The sequence below is a fragment of the Squalius cephalus genome (genome assembly GCF_949319135.1).
Source record: "Squalius cephalus genome assembly, chromosome: 20".
NCBI classification, from domain to species: Eukaryota; Metazoa; Chordata; class Actinopteri; order Cypriniformes; family Leuciscidae; genus Squalius; species Squalius cephalus.
In genome coordinates this window covers 19,248,091-19,262,710 of record NC_137141.1, presented here as the reverse complement: position 1 = coordinate 19,262,710, position 14,620 = coordinate 19,248,091, and the positions used below count along the sequence as shown (strand labels likewise).

Here is a 14,620-nt window from a genome sequence, read left to right as displayed (position 1 = left end):
TCGGCCGGGATAAATCTCTCCGAACCCGTACGAACCGAAACTCACCGTGCAGTGCGGAGGCCTGTAAAATAGCCCCGGAGGTGCCGTCGATGACTTTGATGCTGCCCCGGCTGGTGACGGCCAGAATGGCGTTAAGGGCCGGGTGGTAGGACAGACTCCGCAGGCCCTCCTCATCGCAGCGCAGGCAGCCGTCCCTCAGCACGACCCAGTCCGGCGAGCCTGGCGAGGCCGCCGCCGCCGCCGCCATCTTCCTACTAGCTTCCCTTCCTGCCTTCCCTCCTCTTTCGGTAGCACCTCCGTGGACACGACTCGACGAGAAAACGTTAAAGCTGAAACCCGAAGTACCGCTGCGCTTCCACTGCGGGCTGTAAACCTCCTCCCGATACCGCAGGAGCAGCGATTCACCATCAGCGGAGCGGAAACCAGCGGCTGCTTCTGCTCACACTCTCAGCAGGGAAACGGAACTGGCGTAGTCACTGTGTGATCGCCCGCCGAACCTCAAGGGGCGCTGTGACTAGATAGATAGATAGATAGATAGATAGATAGATAGATAGATAGATAGATAGATAGATAGATAGATAGATAGATAGATAGATAGATTAGATTAGATTAGATTAGATAGATAGATAGATAGATAGATAGATAGATAGATAGATAGATAGATAGATAGATAGATAGATAGATAGATAGATAGATAGATAGATCGATCTCCAACTGCTGCACTATTGTTGTTTTTTTAACAGTAGATTATAAAGACAACACTCTTGTGTCCTTAAAATAATCACTATACATAATCACTTTTGGTTAAAGCACTTACTGTTACATCTAATAACCAAGCATTTTAATGAATATTAAATTAACCAATAAATCATGCGATTAAGTAATATTATTCCCAGACATTAAGGAGATTCATGACAAAGAGTGTAATTACAGTGTCAATAATTTTTAATTTGATTCATGGTGTATGAATTTTATAACGATTTCCAGACTCAATTGTTTCAGCTAAACTAATATGGTAACATATGTCTGCAGTGTACACATTACCAGGTAGAAAGTTGCTTTTAATTGAGTGTTCTACAAGTCTTTCCTTTTTGGCTACATTTACATAAATAATATACACCACAGCCATATAAAACAACCAATTCAAGGCACCCATACTTAGCAGACACATTTAATCCAATCTATATTGCCTGCATACTCTCTTTTTCCATGTGGAGTTCATAAATTAAAAATAAAAACTGATAAGATGAATGTGAATGTACTGGGACAGCCTACAACAACAACAACAAAATCCAAGTTTTCACCATTACGTGTGGTGACACATAAATTCTGTTAAGTGACTATCATGCTTAACATAGTCTTTTACAATATAAAGTTCTCATTTTTATTTTCCTTTTGAGGTTTGCAAATATGTAAAACCAGGACTCCAGATTTCAGTGGCAGAGGGATCTCTGCAAACAGGGCTTCCACAGTAAAAGATGCAGCTTTTTATTGTGTGCAAAATTAATGGAAGCAGTTAAATATACTAATGTCTGTACACCTCAATCCCCAAAAGCATATAGGATTATAAACAGAGTAAAAGAAAATAAAAAAAGAAACGGCCAACTCCTTCTCAGTCTTCATGGAATATCTCTGCACACCTCTCCACAGTGCTCTTTGTAAATGTCCAAGCAACGAGCCAATCAAATCCTGTGGTCAATTCAGACTCCAGTATACAGAGACAAGAAGTAAATGTACAAAAGGAAGATGGGATATATGAGAAGGGGTTTCTTCGTTTTGAATTCATCACCGACGAGTAAAGAGGCAGCACTGTATGCAGCCCAGAATACTCCAAAAAGCTAGAAAAGAAAAGGTAAAAAAATCATCCATCCATATTTTTGCATTTAAGAGGAACTATTTTCATACTGTTACACATTTAATTCTCACCTTTATGAGTGTAGAGACGACTTCAAAGCCCCCAATGACCAAAAGAAGTGGAGCTATTACAATGAGTGGGAGCAAAGAATAGCCAATAACTCCAAGAACTTGCCCATAAGACACCTATTAAAAAACATTTAAAACCATGAGTGGGCCTCCTTTTCCATTCATAAAAATAATATGCTATCTGACACATTACAAGATATAAATACCTCTCCACCCAGCACTCTTGCAAGAAGGAAAATCGTCAGTGATCCAAATATCCAGATCGTAACAATCCAGGAAACAACCTGATTGGTCAAAACAGGGTATATGACATAAAATAATAATCCAAATTTGGGGCATTTCTGCTTCTGTTATTGACTAATTAAATCATGTAAATGACAAAGTAATATTGAAGTGAAAAACAATTACACTCTGATCTTCATACCTTCTTGAAAACTACTTTAGCAAAGTTATTAGCATAGTAAACTATTACATTTATTTTCTTAAGACTTAATTAATACTTAATTATCAATAATTTCTAGGGCTGTCAATCAATAAACGCATTCAATAAATTAATCACATATTTAGAGTAATATGGAAATAATTAAAAGATACCGCTTTATGATGGCAGAATGTACACAAGCATCATGAATACACATACGTATCACACCCATGGTCAAGATACAAAGACTGTCCCACCTAAGGGGCAAAGTTTACAGGGTGGGACCAGGGTTAACCCCCCAATATTATATATATATTATAAAATATAAGCACAAAGTAGTATCAAGAGCTTAAAGTCAAGACCTTCATGAATTATAGACCATGCTTGTTTTCTCTGAGTAAAATAAGTTTTGTTCTAATGATGATTGATATTAGGAAAAACCTGGCTTTCTGAAATCCAAAAAGACTGTATATTTCATTAAAAGCCTGATGAGATGAAAACAATTTATGTTAAGAGTATAGGAAATAAGCACTTTCAATAGAACAAAATGTAAAGTGAAGTTAGACGTCCCATGGCACTTTGAAGTAGAAAATTCTGTTAAACGGAATGCAAATCCATGCAAAAAAAGGAATGATGATAATTAATTAATCAATCGATTGCAGTAATCATCTTAGCATGTATGCGTTATAAGCTACTACAAAAACAGACATTTAGCAAAAAATAAAATACATTTTGAAACTAAATCTACACCCTTGACTCACCCTGAACTGTCCATAGATGGAGATCATGGAGAACAGCAGGACGACGGCCAGCGGGCCCCAGAAGTCAGGATTGTCCCTCACCACCTGTCTGTTAAAACCCAGTGATGGCATGGGCATCAACACACACCTGATCTTATAGTAGATGTCCTTTAAGTCAATGTCCAACTCTTCCCTGCACAAACAGAGAAAACCAACAAATTCAACCAACAACTCTAAAAGCAATTGTGAGATCAAGCAAGCATCAGAAATCGAGTCCTAAAAACTCACAGGAGCGGTTTAGTGTCCTCTGAATCTTCTTCCTCCACTTCCAGCAACCATCCATAACCCCTCTGCCTCAGGAAAGTGGTGGCATAGGTGTCCCTGCTGGCCTCAGGGCCCATATTTAGTGTGATATCTGGTGCATCGATGGTGCCGCTGAGCTCTGGTGGATAAGAGTTTGTTTTAGGTTAAAAAAGCTGACTATTGCATCCATATTGAGATCAACAAAACAACACCCATGTCATGATGCATTAAGAAGCTTGATCATACACATACTGGGGGATATTTGCATTAATGTATGTGTACATCATACACATAACACACAAATACAACCAACAGCATTTCAACATGAATCCGATTTACATATCAGAGCAGAGATGTATGGATGCTTTGGGGCCTTTAACTACTGTACCTTCAGCGTCCGTCGAGGAGACGAAGGTAAAATCTCCGTTGGTGGGAGAGAACTGCATGGCTGACAGCGATTACAGCACGAGCTTTACTCACAATCACACACCGCCGCCGATCGCGCACCTTCACACCATTGCCACGTTTAACGATTCCTACCGATCAGCTCTCGGACTACTGCTGGCTCAAAACAGTCATGGAGGAAGCAGGAAGTTCCGAAAAAACACAAGCGACACGTCAAATCCTGGAGCAGAGCGGAACGGGGAGTCACGCGCTCCACCCAGCGCCAGAAATGAGCACCGACACCAACAACAAACAAGCACAGAGACGGACAGCACCACCACGTGACCCTTTTGCAAAATTAGAATTACATATGACACACAGTTCACCTTGAGACATATGCCTGCCTGACCGTGTCACATCTTTCTGTATTATTTAAATGGACTTAACTTATAAAGTTGTAAGATTGTAATGGCAAATTGGCGATTCAAAAATATAAAAATAGGGTTCCTGTGCAGTGATTTTTTGCCGCTAAAGTCGAACCCCAGTAACGTCAGTCAGATACTTTAATATATAATAATATGTACACATAATATATAAGTATATTATAAAATATAGTATAAAAGAAACAATAACACATACATTTTCTTAAATTTGTTCATCAAATTCCAAGCTGACTTATTTTTGCAATCATTGTAATGGAATATCTATTAATAATATTGCCAAATAAAATATATAAATACATTTACGCGACAATTTCGAGAGTTCCGATGTTGTGAAATTCCTTGTCCCGCCTCTTCCACATTTCTGGTCTGTGATTGGCTGTCTGTGCCAGGCTGACCAATAGGGCTCCTGTGCAGTGATGTCACGTTTTGCCGCTAAAGTCGAAGCTCTGCAGGAACGACAGTCAGACACTAAAGCGCGAGTAAAAGCTCTCGGTAAGTGTTTATTATACATTAAAAACTAAAACTTTCAATGGTTTAATTTATAAACGATTAAAGTGTTAGCTACAGCGCCCTGATTCTTCCTCGTGGAGTTTAATCGGTTTAGTTTCGCGAGAATTTTTAGTGTGTTTTGTTTTGGAGGGATTTGGCGGTTAGTTTCTTTCGGACAGATGAATTAAACATATTAAATGTATTAAACGTTTTTGTATGTAAATGGTTCTCTTTTTTCAATCGTCGTCCCAGTTGGACGGTTGGGGAATGTTTTCTGTTGACTTTTAAGGATGTTATGTGGATCATGTATTTCAGACCATATCTGTATAACGTTAACGTTACATCAATGATAAGGAACTTTTTTTTTTTCTTCATCTGATAGAGTGGCTCAGACTGGGCTCTGATAAACCAACATCTTCAGACACCTGTCCTTCCAGACAGACAACATGGGAATTCAAGGCCTGTTGCAGTTCATAAAAGACGCTTCGGAGCCCGTAAGTGTGAAGAAGTATCGGGGACAGACAGTGGCGGTGGACACATACTGCTGGCTGCATAAAGGAGCTTTTTCATGTGCAGAGAAACTTGCTAAAGGGGAACCTACAGATCAGTGAGTTGTTTCAATTATTTGCATGCAATAAAAGTTAAGTTGTTCGGTGATGCCTAACATTTTTTGCAGGTTAAAATGTGAATTTTAAATTTTTTCATTTTAACATTCTGTGTGTGTCCATCAGGTATGTATCCTACTGTATGAAGTTTGTGGACATGCTGCTTTCTTTTGGTGTGAAGCCCATCTTGGTGTTTGACGGACGCAACTTGCCCTCCAAACAGGATGTGGAGAAGTCCCGGCGCGAGTAAGAATTCCGCAAAATACAGGGAGAAAAGTGAATTAAGTTAGTTGACAATTAAGATTACTTCATATATATATTTTACTAACAGGCGTCGACAGGCAAATCTGCAGAAAGGCAAACAGCTGCTGCGGGAGGGTAAGCTATCAGAAGCCAGAGAATGTTTTACCCGCAGTGTTAATATCACCCCATCCATGGCACATGATGTCATTAAGGTGAGACCAATGCACCTGATATTTTTTTTAACAATATTTGTTTAGGAATCAGTCAAATAACATATTTATTGAAGTAATTTTTTAATAGTGAATGTTGTAATTAATAACACAATGTTAGAAACTGATCAATGAAGATTTTCCTCTCTTGTTCTGTTTGTTGGCATCTTTTCATTTGCATCTTTTTGCTGTTTTTCAGGCCGCCAGGACTCGTGGGGTGGACTGTGTTGTTGCTCCATATGAAGCAGACGCCCAGTTAGCTTTCCTGAACAAATCTGATATCGCTCAGGCAGTGATCACAGAGGACTCAGATCTGCTGGCCTTTGGCTGCAAAAAGGTATCAGTGCAGAGGCTCTTGATTGAGGATAAAAAATACACTTGCAATGACTAGTGACCACTGGCTGGTGTCATGCAAGTCTGCATAGCAAAAACTAATTTGTCTTAATTAGAGTATTTTAAAAGCATCTAAAACGTCCTTACAACACGATAAATTTGTATAAAGGCTGGAATACACTACACAACTTTTGCTTAGATCTTTGACCCGATTTGCTCTCTGAACAAGTCGACATTAGTTGCCTAAAGTCTGCAAATTTTGGACAGTTGGAGTTTACAGAATTAATAGAAAATAGTGTAGTGTATGATCGGCACAGATTCTTGATTTTTTTAGCTTCAGACTGATTCCATGCAGTCGGCGGATATCAAAACATGTTTGATATTTTGAGCCGATTTTAGAATGCATAATGTGTATGACGCATTACTACTGAATACAGTACATTACAGTGCAGTCACATACACTGACTAGCCAATAGAAATCAAAGGCACGAAGTCACAAAGCTTGAGAAGAAATGGAGACAGGCGGCAATCGCATCAGAGCTAAACCAACCATGTATACTGTTAGCTTGGTCTTGAGATAGTTAGCAGACCACATTCTGAGGTAAATCTTGATTCATTCATTTTTCTTTCATTATCCAGGGCTTGAAATTGACACTTGTCCTGGATAAGTGGAAAATTAGCCTGAATGTCAATAGTTGCGAATGATTGATTATTAATAATTACATTAAATGTAAACAGTGATTCATATATTGATGGTAACAACATAGACAAAACAACTGAGTACAAAAAAAAGGGTACTGTTGGCGGTGGAAACGCAAGCCGGATCAGGGTTTACCGTCCCATATCGTACTGTACTGTCCCGCTCGGTGGAAACGAGCCATAAAAGTTGTGTAGTGTATTTCAACCTTAAGATAATCACATGTGACACTGAAGACTGGAGTAAGTGGCTGCTGTAAATTCAGCTTTGCCATCACAGGAATAAATTCCATTTTAAAACATATTAAAATAGAAGACAGTTATTTAAATTGTAATAATATTTCACAATATTGCTGTTGTACTGTATTTTACAATTTTGCTGTATTATTGTATTCCTGAGACTTCTTTCAAAAACATATAAAAAAAAAATGAACGACTCCAAACATTTAAACGGTACTGTGTGTATATGTGTAAATATAATATATACTTTTGGTAACACTTTACAATAAGGTCCTATTATTAAATTTTGGTTAGTGCATTAAATAAAATTAATTTATAATAATATTAAATCATTGGTTACTGTATGTATTTATCTTTGTTTGATTTATTGTATTTGTTGAGCTTTAGTTATTAAAAAATAAATGTTTATTGTTAGTTTGTGTGAGCTCAGATCCATTAATTTGAACAAATACAGCTTTTGATTTATGAAATGAACACAAGCTAAGATTATAAAATGCTAGTTCATGTGTACTAATGAAACCTTATTTTAAAGGGTTACCATACTTTAAGCATCTAAAAATATTTAAGGAGACTTGTTTAGTTATGCTTAAAACAAACAAAAAACAACAACAAAAAGATTTGGTATGGTTTAGAAAAATTAACTTGAATTATAAACCTTTGAATCACTGGGGGATGCTGACTGACATGCTGGAGGACATTTGGGACAGTGACTTAATTTAGTTTTCAGTGTCTTATTTGTTTATTTGCATTGTCTGCAGGTGATTTTAAAGATGGATAAACAGGGTAATGGATTGGAGATTGACCAGTGTCACCTGGGCCGTTGCAAGTCGCTTGGCAACATCTTTACAGAGGAGAAGTTCCGTTACATGTGCATCCTCTCTGGCTGCGACTATCTGCCGTCTTTGTACGGCATCGGTCTCGGAAAGGCATGCAAGCTTCTCAGGATGGCAAATAACCCAGATATTCTGAAGGTGAGAGAAAAAAAAATAGGTTAGAAACATTTATATGCTGCCACAACAAATAGTTAGATATGTGCACATATATTTCTGCTCTACTGATCATATTACTGAAACGGTATGTTTTATCACGTCCCTCTTGCTCTGGCAAGATTACAAAGTGACACTGCGTTCATGCTTGGGATGTCCGATCAGGTTTTTTGTGCCCCTGATCCAAGTCATTGAATATTGAGAGTCTGCCGATACCGAGGCCCAATCTGATACTTGTATTTTCTTAGTGCTTGGTGCACACTTCAAGTACATTTAAAGTTATTAAAATTAATCCAGTGTATACAGTACTGTGCAGAAAGTTTCTCAGGGGAGTATGTACACTGTAGAAAGACATTGGGATAGTAAACATGTTACAATGGTAGATATTTTGTATACAGACTGTTGCATATGGCACTACTGATATAAATTGTATTTCTTACAAAAGTGTGCATCGAGTATGCTAAACACGGAAGCTTGAATGTTTGTTTGTGACACGCTAGAACAGACCTCATTGGTTCTTGTGCATCACAGGCATATTTGAGCTTCTTTTCCTTGTAATGGCGGTCGCTGGTTGGCAAACCCACTTGAAAGTGCATACCGCCACCTACTGCATTACACCGCCATGACAGCTGATGTAAAATAAAGGATCAGGCTTAGGAGAGCTGATATCATTCAGTAAAAAAAAAAAAAGCTTAATCGGCTCCAATACCAATCTTTAAGATCGGCTCAGGACATCCTTAGTTTATGCTCAATTAACCACCTTATAGTTTGAAGCTTATTTCATATTCAGACTATGACTGGTCAGGCATAATAAATCGGAACTGGGCGGTGTTTCATTTTATTTTGGCCGATCTCTATTCTGGACTTGAGCACAAACTGCATTGCAATCATTTCCCAAAACGTAATTTGTGTGGAAATATTATTAAGTCTGTAAACAGGATGTTAACACTGGTCAGAGACAGAACACGTTGAATACGGACACAAAGAACACAGACGCGCCAGTAGAGCAAATACTGTACCACACCAAGCTCACTGTTTGTTTTTGTTTTATGCAGGTGTGTCTTATGTAGCATAATTTCACAAATCGAAAGTCAGACCATTCTGTTTTTGCTTTAAATCTTGAAATTATACAATCTAATGTAAATCAAAAACAATTGCTCATGCTACATGTGTGCAGCATCTTTGTTGGGATTAGATATTTTTTCTTTTTTACAGAGATTTTTTTGTTTAAGTTCAGTTTGGCATGTTAAAGTGCAAAACAACAAATATATTTGCTTAATGAAAAAAATGGCAACCGACATTGGAATCTGACAATTTGCTTGTAAAAAAATCGGAATCGGCAATAAAAAAATCATGATAGGTGCATCCCTATCACACACAAATGCACTTAATTATTTTCCCAGGTTTTAAAACAAATTTTAGTGGAGAACCTGAACATCCTTTTAATTATGGGAACAAATGCAGAATTGTGAGCATTTGAGCGTGATTCAGTGTAACTAAACAAACTAAATCTGTCATGCAGGTGATAAAAAAGATGGGCCAGTACCTGAAGATGGACATCTCTGTGCCAAACGAGTACATTGAGGGTTTCACAAAAGCCGACAACACATTTCTGTATCAACTGGTCTTTGACCCCTTGAAGAGGAAGGTGGTTCCTTTGAACCCTTACCCGGATCACATTGACCCTGCTTCTCTCAGCTATGCAGGAACGTATCTTTTATGCCGTCATAAATTTAAAAAACATTACATTTTCACTTAATTGCTTTTGCATTACAGATGCTGGAGCTGTTTCTAAACTTTTGTAAATGTTTTTGTTTGTGTTACAAAGCTCTGTTTCTAACTTAACCAAGTAAATACAGTAATGTAGGAGATGAGAGTGGGCTGGAAATGGCTCTTGGGAATCTAGACATTAACACAATGCAAAGGATAGATGACTTCAACCCTGACGCACCTCACACTTGGGTAACGTGGTCTTATTTCTAGTACACTAAGTACATGTAACAAAGACACTGTAAAATAGTGTTACCTAGCTTTTATTGTTGTAGTTTTAGCAATTTTAGTACTTTAACTTATTTCAGTTATGTAACATTTTTAATTTTCGTAGTTTTTTTATTTTATTTCTGATTTCACTTTTCAAATAATTTGTAATAGTTTTTGTCAACAATAACAACACTATAGCACAATACCTGAGGTTTACCTTTCCTCCTTTCCAGCCCTCTAAAGCTGCTCGCAGTAGTACTTGGAATGACAGATGTGACAAAAGTGGCTCATTGCAGATGAGTATTTGGAGCAAGAACTATGAACCAGGTGGCTCCCAGCCACAGAGTCCTTCCTCCCCCAAAAGACCCCCTCCCACCAGGGGCAAAGAGAGGATCATCAGCGTGCAGAGTCTAAAATTGCCCCAGAGAGCATCACAGGTGAAAAGACCCCATGAAGGTAAGCAGACCTCAGTGCCATGAATATGAGTCTCTTAAGGATGGGACTGATCAATTTAATAACATTAAACACCAGACGGGACATGTTTATATGTAAAATTGTCCTTTTTTTTTCCTCCGGAAAGACACAAGTCTGTCTGTGGACGACCTGTTAGGGCAGTACTCAGCAGGTGTAAAGAGACGCTGTCCTGAAATTCCGCTCACTGCTGAGCCTCTGTCCACCCACACAAGTGTCTCTAAGGAGAAGGGGTGTGACAGCACTGCTGGAGAGTCTCGCCCTCGAAATCGCTTTGCAACATTGTTGCAGTGGAGGAACCGATCAGAAGAGGGCACTGGAGAGCAGGGCACGCGCAGCAGGTACAAGAGCATGATGGGAAACTTACCAAAGGAATGTATATTGTTGCTATCACAAATAACTACTGCTAGACCTTAATTTTCTCATTACACACACAATCAAGGGTTAAATTGGGCCTGACTGTCACGTGGCACAATGGCATTAATTATGTAGTACTACATGTATTGGGAGACCTGTTGGTTGTTCCTTCACCTCCAAAATCCCAGTTTAACCTCTGATGACAATAATGATATGATTGACATCTCCATCAGGTTCTTCTGTCATGGTGAATCCAGTAAGACAGAGGCACAGGAAGACTCGCCAAAACAAGATTCACCTCAGCCTGTGGAGTCTCTAGAGATGTGTGCCTCACAATCTGGAGAAGACACACCAGCATTGTGTCAGGACCCTGACTCAGAGAGAGATCAGGCCAAAGATGAGTTGTCCAGCCCACCTGCATCTCCCTCTCACTCTGCCAGGCCTGCTAGTTTGGGTCTTGGAGCCTTTAGCTGGTCAGGAAGCACCAGAGAACTCAGTAAATCTGCTTCACATCCACCCTCCGTCACCACAGACAGACACCGGTCATCCTCCACACCTTCAGGGTTGTCCACCCTGCAGCAGTTCCACAGAAAGAAGGGCAGCTTCTCCTGTGCAGGATCTGGGCTTTCTCTCTCGTCCTCTCCTGTAGAGGGCACAGAGGATGCAGAGAAATCTCCTGGGTCTCCTCCGTCTCAGGACAGTGCGTATTTCTCTCAGTCTAGCAGCATCTCTGCTGGTGTGGAGGACTCCCTAGTCACAGAGGACAAGTCTGATAAGGTGAGTAAATATCCTTGTTTTTTATTTATTTATTATTCATTCATATTTGGAATTATATATTTAAAAGATATATTTTACCCACAAATGTAAATTCTGTTATCATTTATTCAAACGTGTATGACTTTCTTCTGTGGCACCTGAAGGATTTTTTTGTTTGTTTTTCCCATACAATGGAAGTCAATGGTAACTAAAGCTGTTTGGTTTCCAGCATTCTTTGAAATGTCTTTTATATTCCACATAAGAAATATTGTAAATGTAAATGATTGCAGATTTTTCATTTTAGGTGAACTATCCCTTTAATGTGCTTGCTAAAATGTGTATTAATTAGTATTGTACAGGTCTGGAAACTTCATAGAAATGAGTGAAATCATAAAAAGTCATGGGCAGTTCAATAGTGAATAATTATTATTATTATTAATTTTTTTTATTTTTTTTTACTTTTGCTCTTCTCTAATATTAGGGATGTGTGATATATTTATTTTATCTCTTTAAGTTGATATTGGATATTTAATTGTGCATGCTCATTTGCTCGTTTACATTTTAGATTACCTTTGCTGTCATCAGATGCTAACAGATGCTAAAAGTTCATCTTCAAAAAACTAATTTAATAACACTGTTAAATGTTTCTTTAGCACATCTCATAATGAATATTCATTTTTATTCTGTACATTATAATGTTGTGATGCCTAAATCCACTTAGAATTCACATATCATTAAAATGATAGATTTTTAGTTTGTGTATTATTTGTAATATATTTAGACATAATAGTACAGAATTTTATTATCTGCCATTTATCAATTATCAGCCATAGCGTGTAAATAATATAGTTTATATAGCGTGATAATAAAGTTTATCAGCAACGCCTTTGCAACCACCCACAACACCCCCAGCATCATAGAGGTTTTCCACGGGCAAACACCACTCAGATAAAAATCTGATTATCTCTTTTCTAATTATTCTCTTTGAAGGAAAAGGATAGCGATTCAGATGTCTCCAACAGCACTAGCAGTTCTCCCACAGACAAGCTGAAGCCTGCTCTGAACAGAACAAAGGCACGTCCGTCTAATCATGACCCAAAACCACAGTCTGCATTTCCATTTCCTGACACCTTGCATACAGTAGAGTGGAGGGGAAAAAAATTAAACATTGATGCAATTTTCCCCACCTCCACCCTCAGTCTGACTTCCTACACCTTTGTTCTAGGTCTCAGGGTTGTCCCGGAAACGTCCAAGTGGGCAGGGTAAAAATGGTAAAATTGAGACCTCCGCTCCCGCCAGGCCCAGCGGTCTGAGGAAGAAACAGAGTGGGAAAAAAAATACTGTCAACAATGAGAACAGTCCAGGCCTGCAGGCCACCATCAGCGGCCTCTGGGGGGCCTTCAGCTTCAAGAGGTAAGTTAGCCTGTTTGTAAGTATGTGTTTATGTAACTAAATGATTCAATATGGCGGAAGACAAGCCCTCACACTTTCCAATTCATCTTTTACTGTTTATTCATGGCTGTTAGTACCAGCTGCGACCAGCAGAGGCAGCAGGATAAACATGTTAACACAAAGAGACATCAACTGGGTTACAGCACCACTCCCATTAGTTCTATGTGAACAACAGAGGTGTTACTGATTGTTTGGGTAAAGTGAGAGTCATTGTAGTAGTTTAGAGAAGGGTGGTGTTTTTTCACTCTGAAAGGAAATATATTCCCATTATGCAATGCTGAGACCTGAGATGAATATTAAGGGCCTGAGGTAGGCTTGAAGGGGGAGGGGCTAATCAACATATGAAATAAACATGGTCAATTTAAGGGCTGAAGAGAAACTGGAGGAATGCCTGATTGCTGCGTCTCTCTCCTACTTTTTGGCATTTGAAAAGTAGTTAAGACTTATGTGATTTATTTTAAAGTTTCATGATAGCTTTAGCTTTACATAGGAACAGACTGAATATAGCACATTAAGTTGTCTGTGGCTGCATGCTTTGATGTGAATGTAATTAAATGTCTGTGCATGTGTTTATTTAAGGGACAATCCAAAGTTAAGCGCATCCAAGAAAGGAGAGCCGATGTCACCAGTCAGGGAGAATGTGATGGAAACGACTGAAGGAAACTACTGAAGCAGATAAAGAGATTCTCATCATCGCAGAATGATGTCATCTTATCAATCAAATAATTATTTCTCTTAAGAGTAACAGCCAGTCTTTCAAGCATACTGTGTATGTTCATGCTTTTTTTATCATAAATAAAATACAAATTTTATTATAATTATGAATTTTGTTTTATTTCAAGTAATAAAAAAAACATGATTCTCTACCGTGGTCATGTTTGCTTTTTGATTATGTGCTAATTCAGTGGATTTTGATCTTGAGAATGAAGGTGATTTAAGTGACTTTGAACATGGCATGGTTGTTGGTGCCAGACAGGTTGGTCTGAGTGTGTCAGAAACTGCTGATCTACTGGAATTTTTTTTCAGCTCCAGTTTCTGACCATTTTGATATTTCTTTTGCCTTTCTTCCATGCACCTTGTTGATCTTGTGATGTCGCACCAGAACATCTACACAACGTATACTCCACAGTCACCAGATCTCAATCCAATAGAGCACCTTTGGAGAGACTTGCTTCATCATTGTGCAGCCGACAAATCTGCAGCAAATGCGTGATGCTTTCATGCCAATATGGAGCAAAATCTCTGAGGAATGTTTCCAGCACCTTGTTGAATCGTATGCCACAAAGGCAATTCTGAGGGCAAAAGGGGGTCCAACTCGGTTTATACCTATGTTTTGAGATTTGGATTCCAATGTATGTAAATTAATTACCATTTATATGTAAATATGATGTCCCCTTGTTATGTATGGCAAGCCAAATTTAGGCTGCTTTTTCCCCCCTAAGATCTCACTGGATAACCATCTTGTTATAATTTATAGCCTTTAATTATGTTTTATTTACAAAGTTCGGAAGGAGCATGTTCAGATAATCAACTTAATTAGCATGAGAGAAAGTATATATATATATATATACAATATATAGCTGACCTAT

The 14,620-nt window shown here is 38.5% G+C and overlaps 3 protein-coding genes across 11 annotated transcripts in view; 1 reads left to right on the top strand and 2 right to left on the bottom strand.

Annotated features, from left to right (window-relative positions):
* Positions 1–460, bottom strand: part of birc6 (baculoviral IAP repeat containing 6) — a 95,596-nt gene extending 95,136 nt beyond the window's left edge. For all 9 annotated transcript variants that reach the window (XM_079853465.1, XM_079853466.1, XM_079853470.1 and 6 more), the window contains exon 1: positions 46–460. In XM_079853465.1, the coding sequence (XP_079709591.1) occupies positions 46–247 (202 nt within the window). In that variant the 5' untranslated portion in view covers positions 248–460. The remainder of the gene's footprint in view (positions 1–45) is intronic.
* A 1,025-nt stretch (positions 461–1,485) lies between these two features.
* On the bottom strand, positions 1,486–4,155 carry yipf4 (Yip1 domain family, member 4). The gene is made up of 6 exons (XM_079852668.1): positions 3,776–4,155; positions 3,373–3,526; positions 3,106–3,277; positions 2,130–2,207; positions 1,927–2,040; positions 1,486–1,838 (listed from the first exon to the last, which is right to left on the bottom strand). Exons 1-6 carry the CDS (start codon positions 3,831–3,833, stop codon positions 1,701–1,703), a joined length of 714 nt encoding a protein of 237 aa, XP_079708794.1. The 5' UTR covers positions 3,834–4,155; the 3' UTR covers positions 1,486–1,700.
* A 487-nt stretch (positions 4,156–4,642) lies between these two features.
* exo1 (exonuclease 1) lies at positions 4,643–13,895 on the top strand. Its single transcript, XM_079852667.1, has 14 exons — positions 4,643–4,706; positions 5,086–5,310; positions 5,435–5,554; positions 5,640–5,763; positions 5,960–6,097; positions 7,788–8,000; positions 9,538–9,725; positions 9,875–9,977; positions 10,229–10,451; positions 10,576–10,807; positions 11,057–11,600; positions 12,570–12,653; positions 12,805–12,992; positions 13,611–13,895. The coding sequence occupies exons 2-14, from the start codon at positions 5,150–5,152 to the stop codon at positions 13,699–13,701; spliced, it is 2,409 nt and encodes an 802-aa protein (XP_079708793.1). The 5' UTR covers positions 4,643–4,706; positions 5,086–5,149; the 3' UTR covers positions 13,702–13,895.
* Positions 13,896–14,620: the final 725 nt, after the last annotated feature.